This window comes from Nematostella vectensis, chromosome 9, assembly GCF_932526225.1.
Source record: "Nematostella vectensis chromosome 9, jaNemVect1.1, whole genome shotgun sequence".
NCBI lineage: Eukaryota > Metazoa > Cnidaria > Anthozoa > Actiniaria > Edwardsiidae > Nematostella > Nematostella vectensis.
The window spans coordinates 7,421,791-7,445,195 of record NC_064042.1 but is presented as its reverse complement, the minus strand read 5'-3'; the positions used below and the strand labels follow the sequence as shown (position 1 = coordinate 7,445,195).

General features: G+C 39.0%; 3 protein-coding genes across 5 annotated transcripts; 2 read left to right on the top strand and 1 right to left on the bottom strand.

The window, feature by feature from the left end:
- The first annotated feature begins 58 nt into the window (after positions 1 to 58).
- LOC116601872 (DCN1-like protein 1) lies at positions 59 to 6,265 on the top strand. Its single transcript, XM_032362687.2, has 7 exons — positions 59 to 172; positions 276 to 489; positions 1,950 to 2,118; positions 2,204 to 2,334; positions 3,536 to 3,618; positions 4,057 to 4,153; positions 4,227 to 6,265. The coding sequence occupies exons 1-7, from the start codon at positions 170 to 172 to the stop codon at positions 4,307 to 4,309; spliced, it is 780 nt and encodes a 259-aa protein (XP_032218578.1). The 5' UTR covers positions 59 to 169; the 3' UTR covers positions 4,310 to 6,265.
- Positions 6,266 to 8,319: 2,054 nt separating this feature from the next.
- LOC5518202 (RING-box protein 2) lies at positions 8,320 to 11,727 on the bottom strand. 2 transcript variants are annotated; one of them, XM_001638067.3, is made up of 3 exons: positions 11,509 to 11,719; positions 11,333 to 11,380; positions 8,320 to 9,207 (listed from the first exon to the last, which is right to left on the bottom strand). In XM_001638067.3, exons 1-3 carry the CDS (start codon positions 11,684 to 11,686, stop codon positions 9,089 to 9,091), a joined length of 345 nt encoding a protein of 114 aa, XP_001638117.2. In that variant the 5' UTR covers positions 11,687 to 11,719; the 3' UTR covers positions 8,320 to 9,088. The 2 variants fall into 2 exon arrangements, with proteins under 2 accessions (XP_001638117.2, XP_048588298.1); XM_048732341.1 differs by lacking the exon at positions 11,333 to 11,380 and having other exon boundaries at positions 11,509 to 11,727.
- Positions 11,728 to 12,235: 508 nt separating this feature from the next.
- LOC116601871 lies at positions 12,236 to 23,011 on the top strand. 2 transcript variants are annotated; one of them, XR_004290179.2, is made up of 9 exons: positions 12,236 to 12,399; positions 12,977 to 13,233; positions 14,251 to 14,359; positions 14,677 to 14,799; positions 15,491 to 15,616; positions 17,757 to 17,790; positions 20,465 to 20,588; positions 21,134 to 22,159; positions 22,375 to 23,011. XR_004290179.2 is itself a non-coding variant. In XM_032362684.2 (8 exons), exons 1-8 carry the CDS (start codon positions 12,330 to 12,332, stop codon positions 21,602 to 21,604), a joined length of 1,314 nt encoding a protein of 437 aa, XP_032218575.2. In that variant the 5' UTR covers positions 12,236 to 12,329; the 3' UTR covers positions 21,605 to 23,011. The 2 variants fall into 2 exon arrangements, 1 of the variants encoding a protein (XP_032218575.2); XM_032362684.2 differs by having other exon boundaries at positions 21,134 to 23,011.
- The last annotated feature ends 394 nt before the right edge of the window (positions 23,012 to 23,405 follow it).

Sequence of the window (23,405 nt, the reverse complement as noted above, 5' to 3'; positions counted from 1 at the left end):
TATTGTAATTTAATCGCAGTGACAGAAATTGCTTCGAACTGTTGAAGTATTTTAAAGCGTTTTTTTTTATCTCTAGGGTACAGAGGGTAGTGTATCTGCTGACCGCACTGCAGGCGCGGATTGTGTTCTAGTACTCAGGGCGGTTGGTTCAGCAAATTGTAATGTGGAAATGGTGAGATTTACCCGTGAATTAACAACCCAATACCTCTATCACTTTCCCCAATTGATCACATGCAAATGCTTAATGTCGTGGAATATTATTTGTGTCCCAACAGCACAGGCTAAAATCTTCCCAACGCGAAAAAGTGCGTCAGTTCATCGCCTTCACTGAGACAAACGAGAGGACAGCGATTACATGTTTAAACCAGCACGACTGGCGGCTAGATGTTGCCTCAGACAATTATTTCCAGAATCCTGAACGATATGATACCGAGAGTAGAGTGATACTGGATAAGAAGAAGCTGTCTAGTCTGTTTGATCGCTATAAAGGTGAGTAAGATGACCCTGAATGTCAGCTTTACTTCGCGTACTACGATTCTGTTCTTATCGAAAACCATGGCAGGATTTCTGTTTCCCTCGGATAAATAGCTCGTGTTTATATATTTTGTTTTGTCATAAGTATATTGGAGTTTCCGGCATAAATGATCATAGGGGCTACATGAGACAAAACAGACAAAATTCCACTGGACAGTGAGCGTTTCATTCTCCCAAGCACACTTGTCGAGGTGCCCAGCGTTTCACCTATTTATATACCCTATGACATCCGATAATAACATCCTATGCACTAAAATAACCTGGAACTAAACAGAGGTCTACCTCTACCTTAGAAACAAGGAGACTCCTTTCCATGTTTGTTTTGATCACGAATTGATGGTAATAGACTGTAGAATATTTTAAAGGAAGTAATTTAGGTAATTACCTCTGTGATTTTGGTATATTCCTATTCATTACATATTCCTATATATTAGTTTCTGTGTCAGCAAATTTCTGCAAGGGTAAACAATGGTTAAAAAATTCTTTGTGGGGAAAAGGAAGGAATTTTTTTACATGGTTCTTACTTTTTTTACTTGATCTTTGAGTTATCATTTTCTTGGCTGTCACACAGAAAAGACCTGGACAATGTTTGTTGTACAGTTTGTTCCTTTCCATGTTTGTTTTGATCACGAATTGATGGTAATAGACTGTAGAATATTTTAAAGGAAGTAATTTAGGTAATTACCTCTGTGATTTTGGTATATTCCTATATATTAGTTTCTGTGTCAGCAAAACTCTGCAACAATGGTAAAATTCTTTGTGGGGAAAATGAAGGTACGTTTAACTTGGCTCTTAGTTTTTTTACTTGATCTTTGAGTTATTATTTTCTTGGCTGTCACACAGAAAAGACCTGGACAATGTCAACAAAAGAAACAAAATGCTTATCTTTACTTGTTCTGTTTACAGTAATTCTAGTTTCTTGCACTTTAAAGTATATAGAACTTCAGCCAAGCTTTATTGCACTTTCCGATAATGCATAATAGTAGTTCAGTCAAGCTTGGCATAGTTTGAAAATTAAAAACTTTTGCTTTTAATTTCAAACAGCATTTACTTCAAAATTTGTTGGTTCTTCTACTTGGGCCATGTTTGGGGTTTCATTTTTAACTAGGACATGTTTCTTTTCGTTTCTCCCCTCCCTCCCCCCAAAAAATGCAAAAGATTGTCAGAATTCACAGGTCGGTTGACGGATGACACGCGAATTATGAAAGCCTCATTTGTTTGCAAAATCAACTTTTTTAATTGATAGAGGTGTTCTATTTTCAAAAAAGAAAGAGAAAATTACAATCCTGCAAACGTTGGTTTGATGTCCCTCTGTGAACTTCATACTGTTTGTACTTGTATATCAAGGATGGAGCCATTGATGCTAGCTCTACGGTGATAAGGCAACTCAATGAATGTTTTTTTTTTTGCTTTAGAGCCTGATGAGGATGATAAGATATTAGCTGAGGGCATCAGCCATTTTTGCCAAGATCTAAGTCTAGACCCTGCAAGCCTTAAGGTGCTAATTATAGCATGGAAGTTCAGGGCAGCCACACAATGCGAGTTTAGTCGGAAAGAATTCACAGATGGGATGACAGAATTAGGGTAAGGGCTCTCAGTATATAAATGTCATGGTAGATGTTGCATGGGATAGTGAAGCCCTTACTTATGTTTATATGTTCTTTTTCAGTTGTGATTCCATTGACAAGCTTAAAAGTAAACTTCCGTCACTAGAAAATGAACTTCGAGATTCCTCAAAGTTTAAAGATTTATATCAATTTACCTTCAACTTTGCCAAAAATCCAGGGCAGAAAAGTTTAGGTGAGTCAATTACTATGTTTCATGACATACTGTATAACTCCTGACAGGCCTTATTGTTTAGGAGGGCTTTATTAGAAACGTGATCCATAGTGCCTTGGAGGGTCCATATTACAGACACCCTCCTCCATCTAATGGACACCCTCCTCCATATAACAGACACCCTCCTCCATATAATGAACACTCTCCTCCATAAAACAGACACCCTCCTCAATATTAATGAACACTCTCCTCCATAAAACAGACACCCTCCTCCATATAATGGACACCCTCCTCCATATAATGGACACCCTCCTCCATCTAATGGACACCCTCCTCCATATAATGGACACCCTCCTCCATATAACAGACACCCTCCTCCATATAATGGACACCCTCCTCCATATAACGGACACCCTCCTCCATAAAACAGACACCCTCCTCCATATAATGGACACCCTCCTCCATATAACAGACACCCTCCTCCATATAATGGACACCCTCCTCCATATAACAGACACCCTCTTCCATATAACAGACACCCTCCTCCATAAAACAGACACCCTCCTCCATATAATGGACACCCTCCTCCATATAATGGACACCCTCCTCCATATAACAGACACCCTCCTCCATATAATGGACACCCTCCTCCATATAACAGACACCCTCCTCCATATAATGGACACCCTCCTCCATATAACAGACACCCTCTTCCATATAACAGACACCCTCCCACATATTAATGGACACCCTCCATATAACGGACACCCTCCTCCATATAACAGATACCGTATTTACTTGAATAAGCGCCCTGGCACTTATTAAATTTTTCGACTCTCAGACGAGGTGTTTATTTTAGGGAGGCACAAAAAGTTTGCACAAAAGACCGAAGGTGTTTTTATTAATTTAATATCAATTTTATACAACTACAACAGTTTTTTTTCTCTATATCATTTTACAACTTGATAGCTTTTTTCAATAAACTTTCGTCCATTAAATATTTGTCTCTTTCTTGTCTAGTTTCTATGAGCTCCAGTGCTTTTTTAGAACTACTTGTATGGTAGTCATTTTACTCAGTTGCATACAACCTTGGGAGGTGAGGGGGGAACCCTCATCCCATTCAATTTGAAATCTTTTGTGGTAGTACAGATTTAAACAGTTTCTAAGTAGATAATCTCTTTAAAGTCATAATAAAAGTCTTCTTTTTTTTTTCTTTGCTTAGAATTAGAAATGGCTATTGCATATTGGAGAATAGTGCTTAACTCAAGATTCAAGTTTCTTGACATCTGGTGTGAATTTCTTTTGGTATGTACTCACTAATTTGTTTCTGTTTACTTGCTAAATTGTTGCACACAATGTTTTATTATTGAGGTAGGGGAGGGGGTCTGGGTGGATGGCAGTTCCTCCCTTTTACCCAGTTTACCTTCTTCAGTCTGTGTGAAAAAGTCTTATAAAAAACGAACATTTGAAAAAGTACCAGTTTTTGGTTAACCAAATTCAATACTCTGGTTAATGAACACAACTATGTTGATTAGTATTTTGATTGATTCTTTTTCTAACATGTGTTTAGAAGATTACATGTAGGACATTTTATAGAGCATAACACAGCATTTTAAGTGTCTTTAAATCGCTTTCCTAATGCTCTCTCCAACCTTTACCCATATGTGGTTAAATCAGCCCATCCCTCCTCTAACACTTTTGTTAATCGTTTTCTTGTTTTTTGTTTGTTTTTTCACTTGTCAGAATCATCATAAGAGGGCAATATCTAGAGATACATGGAACCTTTTGCTGGATTTCAGCAACATGATTGAGGATGACATGAGCAATTATGACGAAGAAGGTACTTTACCCCATATGGAATAAGTTTATTTATCTTTATAAAATAGAGATGATTGATTTTTCCCGTTTTGCAGGAGCCTGGCCTGTGTTGATTGATGAATTTGTAGAGTATGCTAAGCCTAGGATAACCCAACCTGGTAAACAGACAACAGTATGATGTGAAGTGATTGAGCGAGCGTGAGGTGAGCATTCGTAGCACTCAACATTGTTTAGGTGCCTGATAACCCCCAAATGGGTAGTGGTTTGCTACGCCAACGATTCTTAGAGTTTGCACATCAATATTGGACCTACAGTAGTACGCCATGATTTCATGGTGATTATAGTACTACTTATATAGCAAACTCTGACAATTAATTCCAATTAAATGTTAGCAGCTTAGCTGTGCAACTTCCTGTGAAAATTACCTTTTTTAGGAATATCATCTGGCTATCATGTTTTTTCCCATAAAGCAGTTTTTCTATCTAAGGGATGGGCTGGGCTATAGTAGGTCAGAGCAGAATGCTGTACGTATAGTAAACACTGTATCTTATTACATGAAATTTTTGTGACATTTCAAGTAAAACAAACTTTTCTACTAAAACAAACTTTGATTTTTAAATGCAACAAAAGTACAAAACTTTTAACTAGAACTAGACATTACCTCCTAGAAATAGACTAGGCTTTAAATTGCTGATGCAAACCTTCTCCAATCCTTTTAATGTGAATGTTTTTATGTCATCTTTTACAAAATTTCTTTTAATTGCATCTTTCATTTAGCATTATTTTGAGAATTATAAATTTTCAAAATTTAAGTGTTGTGAAAATTTCATGTATTAAGGGATTTGTTACAATTAAATAAAAACTTTCATACTATTTCTAGGATTATGTGATTATTTCCAATATATATTCAACAGCTAGTTGCTACATTTTATCTGAAAGCTGATTTTGATAATAAGAGTATCAAATATCAGGCAGGACAGACATGTCTGGTTTCTTGGTAATTTCTTCCAGGCACAGTTATTGCTTCTTACAGAGTATGGCATAAAATCTTGTAAGCAAGTCTATTATTTGTGTTGTTTTTGTTTTGTTATGGCCATCAATTTTGATGCAGCATATTAAAGTATGTTTTCTGAGTTTTTTTTAGCATAACCTCCCTTAAGAAATATGGCTCATCAAACAAGCAACCCTGACCTTTTATAGGCTCATTTTCAATTTTTTATATGAAATTCTCATTCATTCCAAATCAATAAAACAGAGTGCTTCTTCTCAAGATGAATACTGGGCTTGTTTATGAGGTTTTATGGTTTATAGTTTACTCTTGTAACTTTTCAGTTATGTAAAACATAGACTTGATTCTTTTATAAAATATGAAAAACTGGACTGTACCTTGTATATATAATAATGTATTACTTAAGCAACTGTTACTTTAAGAATATAAGTCATACCTATTTTTTTAATCACCTGTATCTAAAGAATCCCACCTGTCCAAAAATACTGGTTTGTAATGAAACTTAGCGTACTCCATAGATCCTTCACCCTTTCGGGTTTACCTGTATACATAGTGTGGACAGTTTTCAGATGAAATTATTTGCAGTGGCCTTATATCTAGCATAATGCCCAAGTCTCTTCACTATTGTTTTACTAAAAATATGAAAATTGTCTATGAAGTGAATGCCTTACAAGCAACTTAAAGAGCCCTTGTCAGCCACACCTTTGTTGTTGCTTTCAACCAATATGCGAAGACAAATGATTAGAAGAAACCCCAAAATAACCACCTGAATACAAAATCTTATTCTTTATTACCAAATTCAATTGAAAATTTTGTAACAGTTTTCCAAAATAAGCCGATAAGAATGGCTTATTCTTTTTACTTTGCTAAGATAAAAAAATTGGTTGCTGACATGCTTTTTAAGTCGTCGATGTTTGGATCAGAGAGGCACGCCTCAATGTCAACATATTTTGAGGGATACAGAGCAACTAGTTGTTAGTCAAATACTTTTAAAATAGAAAATCTTGATGTAAGAACTATTTTCATATTTGTTCCTAGATAGCATCATAACTCATTGCAATTTGTACAGCCACAACTGATGACACATTGAAAAATACTAATAAAGAGTTGTTACATTTGTCAGTACTTTGACTACAACCAACTGTCAAAGGATTTCATATTTTATATTTATGATCATCAAGTGTGATGTTCATCTAATATGCATGTTGGAAACCAATCAAATTCGCCCCGCCCCTCCCTGTGCAACACACAAACCTCTGCACAGACCCTCACATAAATTGCATTGTAAGTTCTGTCATCTAGCAGATAGGGAGGGCTTTTTTCATCTAGGAGGTAGGGGGTGCCTTGTAAGCCTTTTCATCTAGGAGGTAGGGGGGTGCCTTGCAAGCTCTGTCATCTAGTAGGTAGGGTGGTGCCTTGTAAGCTTTGTCATCTAGGAGATAGGGGGTGCCTTGTAAGCTTTGTCATCTAGGAGGTGGGGGGGTTCCTTGTAAGCTTTGTCATCTGGTAAGTAGGGTGGTGCCTTGTCATCCAGGAGGTAGGGGTGCCTTGTCATCTAGGAGGTAGGGGGTGCCTTGTAAGCTTTGTCATCTAAGAGGTAGGGGGGTGTGCCTTGTACGCTCTGTCATCTAGGAGGTAGGGGGGTGCCTTGTAAGCTTTGTCATCCAAGAGGTAGGGGGGTGCCTTGTAAGCTCTATCATCTAGGAGGTAGCAGGGTGTGCCTTGTAAGCTTTGTCATCTAGTAGGTAGGGGGTCCCTTGTAAGCTCTGTCCTCTAGGGGGTGCCTTGTAAGCTTTGTCATCTATTAGGCAGGGGGTCCCTTGTAAGCTTTGTCATCTAGTAGGTAGGGGGTGCCTTGTAAGCTTTGTCATCTAAGAGGTGGGGGGTGCCTTGTCATCTAGGAGGTAGGGGGTGTCTTGTAAGCTTTGTCATCTAAGAGGTAGGGGGGTGCCTTGTAACTTTGTCATCTAAGAGGTAGGGGGTGTGCCTTGTAAGCTCTGTCATCTAGGAGGTAGGGGTGCCTTGTAAGCTTTGTCATCTAGTAGGTAGGGGGGGTGCCTTGTAAGCTTTGTCATCTAGGAGGTAGGGGATGTGCCTTGTACGCTTTGTCATCTAAGAGGTAGGGGGTGTGCCTTGTAAGCTCTGTCATCTAGGAGGTAGGGGGGTGCCTTGTAAGCTTTGTCATCTAAGAGGTAGGGGGTGTGCCTTGTAAGCTCTGTCATCTAGGAGGTAGGGGGTGCCTTGCAAGCTCTGTCATCTAGTAGGTAGTGGGTGCCTTGTAAGCTTTGTCATCTAGTAGGTAGGGGGTGCCTTGTAAACTTTGTCATCTAGGAGATAGGGGGTGCCTTGTAAGCTTTGTCATCTAGGAGGTAGAGGGGTTCCTTGTCATCCAGGAGGTAGGGGTGCCTTGTCATCTAGGAGGTAGGGGGTGCCTTGTAAGCTTTGTCATCTAAGAGGTAGAGGGTGTCTTGTCATCTAGGAGGTAGGGGGGGTGCCTTGTAAGCTTTGTCATCTAAGAGGTAGGGGGGTGCCTTGTAAGCTTTTTCATCTAAGAGGTAGGGGGTGTGCCTTGTAAGCTCTGTCATCTAGTAGGTAGGGGGGTGCCTTGTAAGCTTTGTCATCTAGTAGGTAGGGGGGGTGCCTTGTAAGCTCTGTCATCTAGGAGGTAGGGGGGTGCCTTGTAAGCTTTGTCATCTAGGAGGTAGGGGGTGCCTTGTAAGCTTTGTCATCTAGGAGGTAGGGGGGTGCCTTGTAAGCTTTGTCATCTAGTAGGTAGGGGGGGTGCCTTGTAAGCTTTGTCATCTAGGAGGTAGGGGATGTGCCTTGTACGCTTTGTCATCTAGGAGGTAGAGGGGTGCCTTGTAAGCTTTGTCATCTAAGAGGTAGGGGGGTGCCTTGTCATCTAGGAGGTAGGGGGGTGCCTTGTCATCTAGGAGGTAGGGGGGTGCCTTGTCATCTAGGAGGTAGGGGGGTGCCTTGTCATCTAAGAGGTAGGGGGGTGCCTTGTCATCTAGGAGGTAGGGGGGTGCCTTGTAAGCTTTGTCATCTAAGAGGTAGGGGGGTACCTTGTAAGCTTTGTCCTAGTTGAAAGAGCTTACAAGGTCAACATGAATTGCTTATTGTATAGATTACCCCAAAAAAACGTTCTACTCTTATCAATCAGTAATTGTAAAACAAAATGCTTTCAGACCTTTACATATATTATACAGAACAATATAGTAATAAATAACACACTGACATTCCAACCAAAAATTCGACACACAGGGCCGTAGCGAGCATGGAGGCAGGGTAGGGGGGCTTTTAGGAATTTTAAAAAAGACATGAAAAAATATCTGCCTCTGAAGCAAGAATCTGAAAACTGGCCTCCTTAAGTTTTCTAGCTACAGCCTTCATGCAAGTTCATAGAAAAATTTGATTAGCTAGTAAAAATTGTTTTTGCTAGAAGAAGAATTATTGATCAACAGTGTTTTAGGCTTATTGCTTGACAGGAACAAGATTGGTAGATGTTTCAGTCACTATCATACCTAGGTAATCACAAAATTATCATACATTGTGCAACAAATTGTGAAACAAATGTGCAAACATCAGATGGTATAATAGTTTAAAGTAGTTAGATCTAATAGAGACAGAAACCTCAACTTTAAATGTTACATACTAAACTATCCAACTTAATACTTTTCTATTTTTTAAATTCTTATTAGTTGGATCACTGCTAGAAAATAATCAGGTAAATACTCAGATTAGAACTCGTCCCTTCCAGAGAATCATTGGGACACCAATTTTTGCCTGAGAAATAGAAAATTGTTGCTCTGTAAATTTTTTCTGAATATTTTCAAATATTGTAGGTTGGTAAAGTCTGTGCCATCTGGGCTTTCACTGACAACAGTGAAAGCCCAGTGTTCTTAATGAGAAAAGTTTCCTCTTGCTGTAATCATTGAGAATCCATTGCTATCTTCCAATTCTCTGCACCACCCATTCTTGCTGGCAGAGGGGACATCTGTTGTTCTGGACGACCCATAGGGACATACAGCAGTTATGGAATGAGTGGTTACATTCTCCCCATACAACTGCAAAGATGAGATCAAAATTACATCAGGCCTTTCCCCTCTGCTTTGACAGGTTTGATTACTGGTTGAGACATGGAAAGATCTTTCAGCAAAATCCTTTTGTTGCCTATTGTTATGCTTTTAATTTCTCTTTTGAAATCCCTAGTGATCAATGTTTTCAATTCTAGAAATATTAAAATGATGCTTCTGTACGCATATGAACCTGAGTTGAAAGTGAGCTGTTAACGATACCGTAGACCCAAATGGCTTCATTTCGGGTGAAATTTTTTTATTATGCCATTCGATGACAATAGGCACACTCTAGATGTTAGCAAAAAAATACCACCAAAATTTTAAATACTTCGCCAGATATTCAAGAAAAACTGAATTCAAACGAGTGTAGCGTTATTCTTGAAGGTGTCGATAATCCCATAATCATGTTTACTTAGCTCAAAGTCCCGCGATCAACATCCAGGGAACTTAGTTTTACGGCTTTTCCCTCTTACATCCCCTGCATACAAGCGCGTATCATTATCGACGTTTTATCTGAGATTTATCCGTATTTATATCAACTTTATAAGCGTTTACTCTAAATTTTGTATAGTTGTAAACTACGCCAAGATTAAGTAAGAATCCTTGGCTTCCTTCAAAGAAGTGAGGAAGAAAGCCCAAAACATAGAGTTGTCTCCGTTCGCGGTCTTTTTAAGTTTTCCGCACTCTTCTTTTCTTCGGTGCAAGCTCGCTTCTGTCTAGGCATCTTCCTTCACTTGCATGACTAGCGCTATGACATTTGAGTGCCTAAGAGTTTTCCCGCTGCGTGTAGAGCGTGCAATGTGATTGGTTGCCATACGCGGCTCTATTTGCTCTTCGTCTGTCATTACTGTCACGCTGCCTCTAATGTTTACACAACTCCAATCACTGATATCTCGCAATCAAATTTCACCCCATCTTACTTTAAATATGTGAAATGAAGGTACACTTCTAACCGCCCGATTCCTGCGCAACTTGGCAAGCGTCTAGTATAGATATTGTTCTGTCACACCGTGCCGCGGATAATCAATAGCTTTTACTTAATTAGCGCATTGTAGCCAAAGAAGCAAAATTATTCCACGTCTAACTTTGACCCTTGATTATTAATCAACGAGGCTGTGTGACGTCAATTGTAGACACGGTTTGTCAGTTCAGTACATGACGAAAGATATAAGGCAGATCCCGGGAGGTTATGCGCTTTTGGTGTATAAATCATTCGCATGTTTAAAAGTGGTCGATTTCGCACTTCGGACCAGGCAAAAGCACTCAAAATTAAGCGCGTATAAAAAATGATTATTTTAGGAGGAAAGTACAATCATTAGGGGGGGAATATGGGTATGTAAATCCGCCGATCTGCAACATTTTCGGGGCAAATCCGTGGATCCGCGGATATCTTTAGATCCGCATGGTTTGACAGATAAACAAAATAGCACCAATTGAAATTCATTTAAAATCCGAAATTCGACCGAAATCCATGCCCAAATTGTCAACAGGTCCGTGATCCGCCGTATTTCCAAAATCCGCCAATCCGCTGAAATAATCATCAAAATCCGTAATCCGTGAGCATTTCGGGGCCGAATCTGCCGATCCGCGAACCTATTCACCCCCCCCCCATTAAGCTTAAAATTGATATATAGTTTGCTGGCATTTGCTTTAATCCGACGCGAGCGCGAGCAATTTTGCCAGGACGATCGGGGTAATTACTGCTTGCGTCTACGGTATCCTTAACTCATCAATCATGTCTCTAATCAAGATGACAACATAAGCTACAATTAGGCAGTTTTTGGAACAATGTAATGAACTAGAGTGTTATGCAACCCATATTTTGAGGTGAGATGAAAAATCTGACTTTAAGATCAGCAAGAGTTCGAGCATGTCACAAACTCCTACAGAGCCGAGAACACGTAGCAGCATTAAGATTCTTAACTCAAAACTTCAGTTCAAAGTATTGAGGAGATCGACTGCACCAGTATTTTATGGATTTCTCTGAGTTGTGAAGCAAGAGACATCTCGCAAAAAGGATAAGAATACATTTTGTGTAGAGTACCGCATTCAACAGAAACTTGGGATTAATTTCTGTTGATTAAAGTGAAAAAAAAAATTCGATTGTTCTCACCAACACATTCCTCTTGCTTGTTGTCTGACTGACACCTTAGGCAAGCATCTGTACAGCAAAAAAATATTACAAATAAAAACTCACTGCCACTCTTCTTTACAAGTCAAGTAAGTATATATATATATACTTAGTACTTTAGTAAGCTTACAACTAGTAAAAAGATATGAATTTCTTACCCATGACTTGCACACGACAAATAGCGCATGTATCACATTCAACATCCCACGACCACATCGCTATGGCATTCCACTTTTTTAGAGAGAACATTTTCTGCGACTCCTTGTCCTTTGGAGTGGTCAGATCTTCCATAACAACATCTTGTTCTATCTTTGTTCCTTTCCCTTCGGACGCCATATTGGATCAACTCCACTCGACCCAGGCTTGTCGGAAATAAGCACAGGAAACCCATAAAACTTGTGATCGCAAGACATATTGTCCTAGTTTTGATGACCTAGAGTAAGGTATTATTTATTTATGAAATGAAGTTCTCCACTGTCAGTTTAGCAGACATAAAATTTATCACTTTTTTATCAGACAATAAGTAAGGGTTAAATACCGAGGAATCAATCTATTAATACAGTAAAGACACCAAATAACTGCACAAAATACGCTTACCTTTCAAATCCGTCTTGACAACAGTGCAAACTAACTACCCTGTTTTTATTTAGCTGATAATGGGATTAAATTTTGAATTTTGAGAGTGATATTGACGTATTAACCCTTTCGAAACTGACTTCAAAATAGGACAAACTCCCCATTATTTGTCTTGTTGTGAGCCAGCGCTTATTTACATTCCTTGTCTGGTGCAGACGAGATCGAGCCAATAAGAGGTCTTAGCGAATTACAGCTGCAGATGGGCCCTTAACATCTGCCAGTACTCTTCTATTTTCGCTCCTATTTAGATCCGCTACTGCTATAAGGCGTTCTAAACTCCAAGGCACAAGTTCAGTGGAATAAGGGCGCTAGGAGAGAGAATTTACCCATCGTCGAGGTCATAATGTTAGCTTGGTCCTTCGTTATCTTGGCCCTTCTTGGGCTTCTTTCGGTTGTAGTGTTCGGTGGAACTGGTGAGTTAGGAGCGGCATGTGTTTCCGAAGATACGTGTTAAATAATATTTGGAAGTTTGAAAAGTGTTAGCTTAAAAGACATTTCTTATTGCTGTTTTCAAAATTTATATTTACATCATAATGATTTTCATCGCGATCGGTAAATGGTGGAGGTTTCTACGGCTTTTTTCGTCCTCGCGTATTCAACAAATACCGTTTACAAATACTTCTTCCAAATACCTTTACAAGTTGGGGATTTAAAAAAAATCAATCAAGCAAGAAACGCTTAGCTCGAAAATCTTTTGAAAAAATTTGAAACAAAAACAATCTTTACGGCTACCGGCCAAAACTCGACAAATTCCTTGTCTTTTAAAATGTTCCAAGGACATTTAGTTTCAGGTGATGGCTCGTACATCTTACAATCTGTTTTTTTACCTCCATGAAAAATTTGACAGGAGGGGCCTAAAACTCGACGGGACGTAACAAACGTAAATTTTTAAGCTTTGTGTTTTCTTTGCCGACCTTACTAATGTATTTTCTGAAAACGTTTATAGTTTCTCCTTTTCCTAAAACGGCATTGATGTTCTTTACTCGTTAGATGCATCAATCCCATGTCGCATTCTGCCGTTGCTCCCAGCATCCAATGACACCGCCCTGAAAAACCACGTGATCGCTAACTTGTCTCTGGATACCGTGAAAAATTGCGCCACAAAATGCTTCCTGAACCCGCGGTGCGCATCTGTAAACTATCAGCATTCATCTGACGGGGTCACGTGCGAACTGAGCTCATCAGATCACCTCCAGCACCCACAGGATCTTGTCCCCCAGCCAGGATTCGTGTACCGTGGAACTAAGGTTGGAGTTATTAGGGATCGACCATTTGACTTTTGAGGGGGGTGGGGAGGGGGGCTTTTTTTGTGCGCAGGATTTATTTTTCAAAGCATTTGGCGTGCAAGATTTTTTTTAACGAGTAATAGGCCTCCAGGATTTTTTTTTCAGTAAAAAGCAGACGAAAAGGTTTAGCCTGCGTGTATGGGGCTGGTGTATACTTAAACTGACAAATCTTTTTGCCTATAAAGAGTTGCATGGACTTTTATAAAATAGGAATCGTTTGGAAATACAAATCTGAATGTACAAATCAAAAATGCCATACAAATATTTGTGACCAGGTGGATTTAAGGTCGGTTCTTAGGATGGTTCGGAGGCAGGGAGAGCAAACTCAGGATGTCTTCTCGCAACGAATGCCAAGACAGACTAATTTATTACAACACAACAACTATAACATACACAGCGTGTGGCTCTCCAAATAAGGACACGATGCCTTTAAATAGAATGTAACAGGCAAACAGTAATTGTTAAACTGATGACAGATAAACGCCAGATATTACACAAGTGAGAAACATGCACAGCGAAGGCTAACCTCTGCCCTACTTGATATAGGGTGTACCTAAAATCTAAAAAATATATAATTCGACTAATTGCTATTCCTAAGGGGGTGTTTAACGTTTTTTTTCGATTCTGCCATCTCTAAGGATTAAAAATCCCATCGACCACGCCCAATTTGCCCTCTTAGGGGTAAGAATTTATGTTGACCACACCCAAAGTGCCTTCCCTTAGGGTTAAATCGATTTTGCCGTCGATCACCCCCGTCTGTTTTTATCGGATTCCCCCATTCCCCGGGGATAATGGTCGAAACGTCAGCAAAACTGTCCTCAGTGACGTACAGTATTCAAACTTGGCTTGATTTTATAACCCCGAAAAATGACCCCGAAAAATAACCCCGAAAAATAACCCTGAAAAATAACCCCGAAAGACAAACAAATAAAGAGAAAAGGGGAATCACACTGATTTGTTAATTTTTGGGTTCAACAGAACGGCTGCTCGTCGCACCATTTCCCGGAAAATGCCACGTGTTTCCCTGGACTCAACCCTGACACGCACACTTGCCCAGAAGGATATACGGGAGCCCAGTGTGAAAATGGTTTGTAATAACAGCCACTAAAAACACAGCTACCACCACCCTACAACTTCCATCCCCTTACGACGTGCAGCAACCTTACGAAAACAACTAGCACTTCCCTACAACTACTTTCACTGGTACAAACACAAAGTGGTGGATGTACCACGCCGCCAACACCGCAATAACTACCAACTAAACTACCACTTCTAGCACAACTATCAGTACGGTCTACCCATATCTATATAGTCTTGTTGTCTCAATCAAGCGTGGACGTGCCAGCAACACTGGTAAATGTTGGCGCTGATTGTACGGGACTTGAAATTGCGTTTCTATTTCAGATGTAGATGAATGTTTAAGCGATGATTTCCCTTGTCACCCGAACGCAACCTGCAGTAACACTCACGGTTCTTACGTGTGCGTATGCACACAGGGATTCACCGGAGACGGATTTATTTGCACAGTTAAGAAGAATAAGCATTATTGAAACGTAAGTGGCTACTGTGTATTTCTATTGTCTTGTTTTTTTTTTAAATTATTATTTTGTTTCATTTCCTCTGCTACCTAGTGAACTACGCTTTTTATCGATAAACACTCCGTTGTTTGAAATTTTATAAGCCTTATAATCCGCGTAGCCAGGATATACATGGAAGGATTTGGCGGCGGTGGTGGTGGTGGGGTAGGGAGGGGTATCATTCGGACGATTACTTGTTGGAATGATACGATTGACGATTACTTGTTGTAGTCTGCTCCCAACCGTGTGTCCGGTTTAGCGCTGGTATGATTGTCTAGCGTGAACAGGACAGGGAAAAGCTCGTTGAATACTTAAAAAGGCAAAACGAGTTAACATGAGTTTTGATTATACATGGCAAAATTTTATAGAAACAGACACATTATTTGTGTCTCAAAGATGGTCGTGATTTAGAGGACAACGGTTGAAATATACCAGACAGTCTATTTCAGTGTGCGTTTCACGTCTGGCTCTTTGAGTATTCTATGGTTTATTTGTTTGAAAGCCAATCAGCGTCCAGTAATTTTGCACTGAATTAACTTTTTTCTGCACTGAATTACTTTTTTTTGCACTGAATTACCTGAAAATTTAAATGTGTTAAGCCAATCAGAGTCGTGTTAATTATCCGCTCATCTCTTTTTAAGATGTCAATGAATGCGAAAGGCCGAATGATTGCAATGTGAACGCAACGTGCCATAATACCATTGGTTCGTACAGCTGTAGCTGTCAATCATCTTATCATGGTGATGGCTTTTCTTGTCTACCAGAAGGTACTGAGAGTTACATTATTAGCAACCACTCGAGCAATAAATGAAAATTTTTAGGCGCTAGCATTTATTTTGAACAGCAAAATAGTTTGCCAATTGTGTAGTTCCGGAAAATATCCATACCCTCCTATTGAGGGGGTCGGAGGTATGACCCCTCACCCCTCTGAAATTTCCAAACCCCCTGAAAAAAAAAAAAATACGGTAACTAGGAAAAAGGGCATTTTATTCCCCCTCCCCTCTGGAAATTCCTGGGCGTTTGAACCCCCCACTCCCCTGGAATTTCTAATCCCCTCAATGAGGGGGGGGGGGGGGGGGGGTATGGATATTTTCTGGAACTACACATTTTTATTTGCTGTATCCAACCAGCAATCTCTCATTTGTGACAATTTCTAATAGCTGGGACAAAGCAAACCTGCTAGCTTTTTTCAATAGATGCCACAAAGATTGCCGACTTACAGCAGAAGGGTTTTATACACTCTTTTTTTAAATGAGAACGTCTAATTTTCTGTTGAGGCTAGGCCGTTCTTATTTTTGAAGGCTAAATATTTTCCTAACGATGTCCTTGAATTTTAGTGTATATAAAAATAGAATACCAAATAAATTATTAGGAAGCGAATTAAACAAATGATCAATAGCAATAATATATGAGGTTATATGAGCACAATTAGATTCTACATTTTAGAACGCATTAGGACTAAAAAAGCAAAAAGCAATATTTTTCTGATATATCAGCCTCGGCATGTTCTTAGCATGTTCTTAAATTTTGGTGAAATCTCAGGCTGGACGTTCTTAGAAAAAGATTCTAATAAAAAAAAGTGTATGTGATAATTTTAAGTTGCACAAGTTCACCGCGGTGATCTTGGATACTAAAATAGTCTTAGATACTAAACAGATAATAATCAGAAACTAAATCAGATACTAATAAGAAACTAATAGCCGGGGGGGGGGGGTGAATTGTTAATAACAAAGATATCAAAACTACTTATTTTCTGCATAGAATTAGAGAGTAGGGCTGGAAATACGTCAAAATAGTTTTTACAGCGTAGCGGATTTAGGCTAAATTTCTATTTTAGTCATCACTAGCGTGAAATATTCAGATGGCAATCCTACACATACACATAGTTTAATACAACTAAATAAAAAATACGGGGGAACGAACTTGGATTTGTTCGTATCAATAGCAGCTGGGTATGAAAAATGTTTTTTTTTCTTTCTTTTTTGTTGTTTAAACAGATCAGAAACTGGTCCAAAAAATCATCAGATCTCAAATGGAAAAAAATATCTCCTTCTTTCGGGTGATTTGATTTTATCACGATCAATTCGAGTCCAGTTTTTAACTCTCCAGTTTATATTTAACTTGTTGCGATTAGCGCAGTTCTGTATTTGACGTAGCTAGCCAGACTTCCAAGCGCGCGATCCAAGGGTGACTTCCTTGGGTGGTCTTCACCTTCGACAACATTCATTATGTCGGCGCCAAAAAGTACAAAAGTAGACGGTTGCTGTTTGAAAACTTAGCAATAACTAAGCGCTAAATCGGTATAGAAACGTTTAAGAAATGCACGTTATAGCTATTCCCTTGTGTAGGTATTGCATAGAAATTTGCAAAACGTCTAAACCAGACAAGGTATTGTAATCAGACATTAGTCTAGGATCCACACAAATTACAGAGGTTGCTGTAAATATTTTAAGAAACCATATTTATAATGCCTTTCATCGATTCTAGCTGATTTTAGTAGGTAAATATCTACTTTTAGTATTTTATTTTTTTTATGAAGTACCCCCCCCCCCCCTGACCGATTTTTAGTATCTGTTTAGTATCTGAGGGATTATTATCTAGGATCACCGCGGTCACAAGTTGGCACGGCAACTACAGGTTGTCACAAAAATTGGCCAATTCTGCTCATCTACACGGGTAATTAAAAAAATGTAACATCGTCACCTGAAAGTTGCTTTTGTAGACGGGGCTTATCATCGACATAAGACATGGACATAACGACATAAGAGGAAAAAAAACATGCTTTTTTTCTAACGTCGTTATGTCAGTTTTCTAGAACCAATCTACATCCTGGTTATGTAGCAGTTTTACATTACATCCTTATTTGCTTTATTTGCATTTCATACTTATTGAGTACATTTGATGCAGATTGGTCATGCAAAGATATCTTCGAGAAATCCAGGTTTGTATTAATAGGTTTCCGTTAAAATTTTTTTACGTTCGCAGAATATACGAAGGTGACACATGTGTTAGCACCGGCATTTAGTGTTAAAATGTGTGCACAAACAAGAGTAGACGAGTTTAAAAACACATAACTCAAACTATTTTCACGAATTGATGATTATCCATATATTTTAGTGTTTCTTAATGCACTAGACGATTGAAACCCCCACCCTACATGGTGTGGAAGGGGTGGATATCCACCCCCCTTTTTGAGTAAAATAATGAAAAAATGCTCTAAACCCCCACCTTAACCCCACCCTTCCCCGGGACCATGGGGGTGGGGGTTTCAAATGACTAGTGCATAATTTGAAAATATATGCCATTTTTCCGAAAAAGGTATGTACAATTTTAAAAAGTGTGTTTTTAAGTGGCGCGCCGAGGTTGTTTTGGCTAAACAGCTTATATACTATGTTCCCTACAGAAGACTAATTTTCGGGCGATTTTCGTAAATTTTTCAGATTTTATTAATACATCTATGCTTTATCAGATCCCGCAAGGTTCACACTTGTTTGAAATCAAATTATATTTTGTCATGCAAGTTAAAAGGAAGCAATATTTTTATATTAAAATAAAAATCTCGAAATCTGCGCGATGAATTTTTTTCTAAATCTACAGTAACACCTAACAATACTCAACTTGAGGCACACGAATTTTTGGCAACTTCGCGATTGATGAATCTTTATTTCACGCCAAAATTGTCCTCGCAATAATTGAAAAAATAAATGCACTCTTGCCTACAAAGATCCCTCCCCGATGACAACTTGTGTGAGAGGGGCAAGAGGACCAGTGTTGCACAAGAACAAGAATAAATTTTAAATAGTCAATTCGAGAGTATTTTTGTTAAGATAATTTGAAAACTAAAGAATTTTTCCTTTTCAACATTTCGGCGCAACCCGCTCATCTTCCAAACTATTACCCGACTCATTTGGTGAAATAGGCCTTACCGGAAGTACTTGCTTTGATGTAGTTGTATGTCGAACCTGCGTTTATGAGAAATTAGAATCAAAAGTTGAGTATCTGAACGCGCTTCAAACGAAGCCTACGCTAGTGTCACACATGTTAATCGACGATAGCGGCCTTGTTTCTTTCACATGTGACAAAGTCTCTCTCTCTCTCTCTCTCTCTCTCTCTCTCTCTCTCTCTCTCTCTCTCTCTCTCTCTCTCTCTCTCTCTCTCTCTCTCTCTCTCTCTCTCTCTCTCTCTCTCTCTCTCTCTCTCTCTCTCTCTCTCTCTCTCTCTCACATGACTAGTTTTTGTTTTGTACTTTATGTATTTTTTATTTCAAAAAATCGAAACGGTTAAACGGGTGGAGTCTAGAATAAGAGTTCAAAGGCGGTAGCATAACCAAATAGAATAGAATAGGAGATATCTGTATGAAATGCACAACCCGGGATGCATGGGATCTCAGTTTCGCTCGTGCAAATTTGTCACATGTGAAACAAACAAGGCAGCCCGTCGATTACCATGTGTGACGCTGGCGTGGGCTTCGTTGGAAGCGCGTTCATATCCTCAACTTTCGATTATAGTTTCTCGTAAACGCAGGTTGGACATGCAACTGCATTAAGCAAGTACTTGCGGTAAGGCCTATTTTAGCCATAGCGTCGGGTAATAGTTTAGAAGAGGCGCGGCTTAGGCTCAAATGTTGAAAAGGAATAAATGATTTAGTTTTCAAATTATCTTAATAATAATACTCTCGAACTGACCATCTCGAATTTATTCTTGTGCAACACTGGTCCTCTTGCCCCTCTCACACAAGATGCCTTAGGGTGTGGGCTTAGCAGGGGGCGTAAATTCGGGGATGGATCTTTGTAGGCAAGAGTGCATTTATTTTTTCAAAGATTGCGAGGACAATTTTGGCGTAAAATAAAGATTCATCAATCGCGGAGTTTGACAGGTCAGTTTTAAGCCAAAAATTCGTGTGCTTCAAGCTGGAGTATGGTTAGGTGTTACTGTGAATTTAGAAAAAAAATCATCGCGCAGATTTCGATATTTCTATTTTAATTAAAAAAATTTGCTTCCATTTACAATGCATGAAAAATAATAATTTGATTTCAAACAAGTGTAAATCTTGCGGGATCTGACAAAGCATAGATGTATTAATAAAATCTGAAAAATTTACGAAAATCGAGCCGAAAATGAGTCTAATATAGGGAACTTAGTAAAAGATGTTTAGCCAAAACAACCTCGGCGGCCATACATGGGTAATAAATATTTATAATGCATCATACATATCGGGGCGTGTTATTTTAAAAGACCAAAAGCACCTTTTTAAAACATTTTGTCACGCTAGTATGCTACGGCAGTTTGTGTGACATTTATATCCACGTGATCAGTTTTCACGCTTAGAGCGAGACAACGTCGCGGAGTCATGGCCCACTCTTGTATTTGTTCGTCTTCTTAATAAAACACATGCAAATCGAATCAAAGCTCATTAATATGTGCAAATGTTAAAAAGTAACTCCTTTTTATTATCTCGTAAATTTATAGTCTCCTCGCAGCCCCTTTTAGTTTCTGTCACACAACGTTTCCCAATAACGCTCATATCATGTCTCTTGCCTCATATCGAAGCTTTATAAGCAATCAGTATTAATACCGTGAGATTTTATATTCCCGTTTTTACCTTTTTCTAACAGTATGCGCATGGACAAGGTGTACACTATGCTCGTGGGCTCAAAAGTGACTGACGTTTACTGCCAAATGTCAAGTATCTGCGGAAGTGGTGGATGGACGCTGGTCATGAAAGCAGATGGCTCAAACGTCAGTAGTCTGTTTTGCCCCTTTTAACTCTTTGTTGTCCTATGCTGCTCTGGTGAAGGGACATTTGTGCATTCAGTTGGCTCTAGGGGGTTGGGTATGATAACCTCAATCATAAACTCAGCAAGCTGTGTGTGGCGTTACTGAATAAGACTGTGCTAGGAACCTAGTAATCGCCTCCTCACTAAATACGAGGGTCCCTCTGCCTTTGGTGCCTAAGAATTGCAAACAGTTATCTCTGGAAAGCGGTGCTGGTACCGAAATCTAGCTGTAAAGAGGTCAGCTTTGGGGGTTTGCATTTTTCTTGTGTGTGGTTTCGCTGATCTTTTTCATTGACACCTTATCGTCAGACATGCACTTGCAGTGATTAGTTCGGAATCTTAAGTTTTTATTTCGTATTGATTGAATTGCAGAATATGTTTCGTAAGAACGGAATATTTTCATAGTGATAAATCCTAACTTTCAACCTTCCCCTGTTCGGGAGAGCCTCCTCTCTCCCCGAGACCCGGCTTCTAAAAATAAAAAAAAACTCTCTATTGATTTTCCAGGAAACGTTTAAATATTACTCACCCCTTTGGTCAAATAAGCTTGAACACAACCCTGAAGCAGGATTAACCGGTTTAGACCAACACGAGACCAAGCTATCCACCTACTGGAATGTTCCATTCAAAGACATCTGCATCGGGATGAAGGTCAGGGATGACCTGAGATGGCTTAACTTACACTATCCCTCTGAGTCCCTGTATGACGTCATTGCTGATGGGGAATTCAAGGAGTTGTCAATGGCGAGAAATGATTGGCTGGGCTTGCTCGCAGGCTCAAAACTACAGGAGAATTGTGGCAGAAATGGCTTTAATAATGGCCTTAAGGTTCGCATCGGAATTGTGGGGAATAATGAAGACCATTGTGGTTCGCCTGATAGTGCACTAGGATTTGGGACTATTGTAAGTGGTTACCGGGTAGGGAACTATGAAGAAGGAAGACACATTTCAGCTTTTGGGTATATTTTTGTAAAATAGCTCTTAAAGAAAAAGCCGGTAACCGGGTAATATTTTGGGTTAGTTATAGACAGTATTACCCCGATAGTCCCATTTCACCCAGGGGCTGAAACATGAGCTTGACCTCCCTCACTCCCATTTGTCTACATTCAGAATGTCTCCACCTCTTTAATAGTATAACAATGAAGGAACAAATAATTTAAATATTTTATATATTTTTTGTCAAGCTTTTGTACTCTGCTATGTTGATCTTGGGCCCACATTTTGAGTTGAGTTTAGTCCCGCCCCCACTTTTGGGGTGCACCAAAACCTTAATAAGAATTTGCTTGATAGAGGAACATTATATGACAGCTCAAAAATAGAGAGTATGAGCTATACTAGAGATTGATTATACGTGATTATACGACGTCACTAGAGAAGCCAATTCATTTGGACCAATCAATTATCTCGATTGTCTTTTAGACTGCCCTTGTTTTATACACCTATTTCAAATAAGGTTTCACTCGGAGGATCTATGCGTCGTAGCCCGTGGTTCATGGGAATCAAATAAACAAGCGTAAACAAAAACAAATCCAGGTTTTGAAAGATGAAGTATTCTTTTTTATGTACCTCGGAAACATTTACATGGCTTTTAGAGACCAGTAGGCGCTACGACAAATGGATTCTCGAGTGCAACCTTATTAATTGGTGTATAATATAGTTATTACATGTTAGTTTCGTGCACATTATTTTCGTGAATTTCAAAATTCACAAGTCACAAGGTGACGCGAATATTGGGATGCGCGAAAGAGCAATAGCGGATCTAGTGGGAGTGTTTAGGGGGTGCTAGAAGGCCATATGTAAAAAAAAACCTCCTCCCTTTGTCACTGAGCCAAACTCCCCCGAAAAGCTAAGATCCGCTCCTGACGAGTAAACACAAAGACTTGTGTCCGTGTACCGCTAAACGAAATTAAGTTCCGAACTACGTCATTGGTCAAACAATTGCATTACTTACATGAATCGGTACACGACGACACAGCCAAGACATTGGATGAAATATTTATCTAACAAAACTTTATGGATACACCCTTTTCTATTCTGTATTGATTGATATTATAATTGTTGAATTATATTTTATTACTTTATTGATTGGTATTCAATAACTAGAGCGTTATTCTTTGCTTTGATTATAAATTGTTTGCTTGATTTATTATTGTAACAAAATCTCGATGATAAAGTGGCCTGCATTTTACGTAATGGGTGAATTCGCGGAAATAAGGTATCGCGAAATATCGGTATTTTAATAACGCGATTTCTTGACTTCGCGCAAAATAAGTGTAATACGGTTTTACTGGTGTTGTATTGTTTGCCACAAAGCATGGATTTGTGCTATAGATATTGTACATATAAGTGTTCTACAGTGTAATAATAAAATCACGGACAACAAAACGTCGGATTTTTATAAAAAAAGGATAAAATTCTGCAAAAGTTACAACACAGAATTAATGCAATTTTTTTATATGTTTATTGCTCTTGCTGTCTGTTAGATATCACGGACAACAAAACGTCGGATTTTTATGAAAAAAAAAGGATTAAATTGTGCAAAAGTTACAACACAGAATTAATGCATTTTTTTATCTAAAATGTTTACAGACAATGTGTCGAGCTAATGGGCGTCCTATGAACAGATGAAAGATAGTGGGTCGAAAGCGAGGATTTTTGTCGAAGGTGTTTAATTTATGACTGTTGGATTTAGCATGGTTTGTATAGCCTGCGTGTATATTCTTATTATATTGTGATTGTAAAACGGATGCACGCTGGCTAGGTTTTTAAAATACTTGAA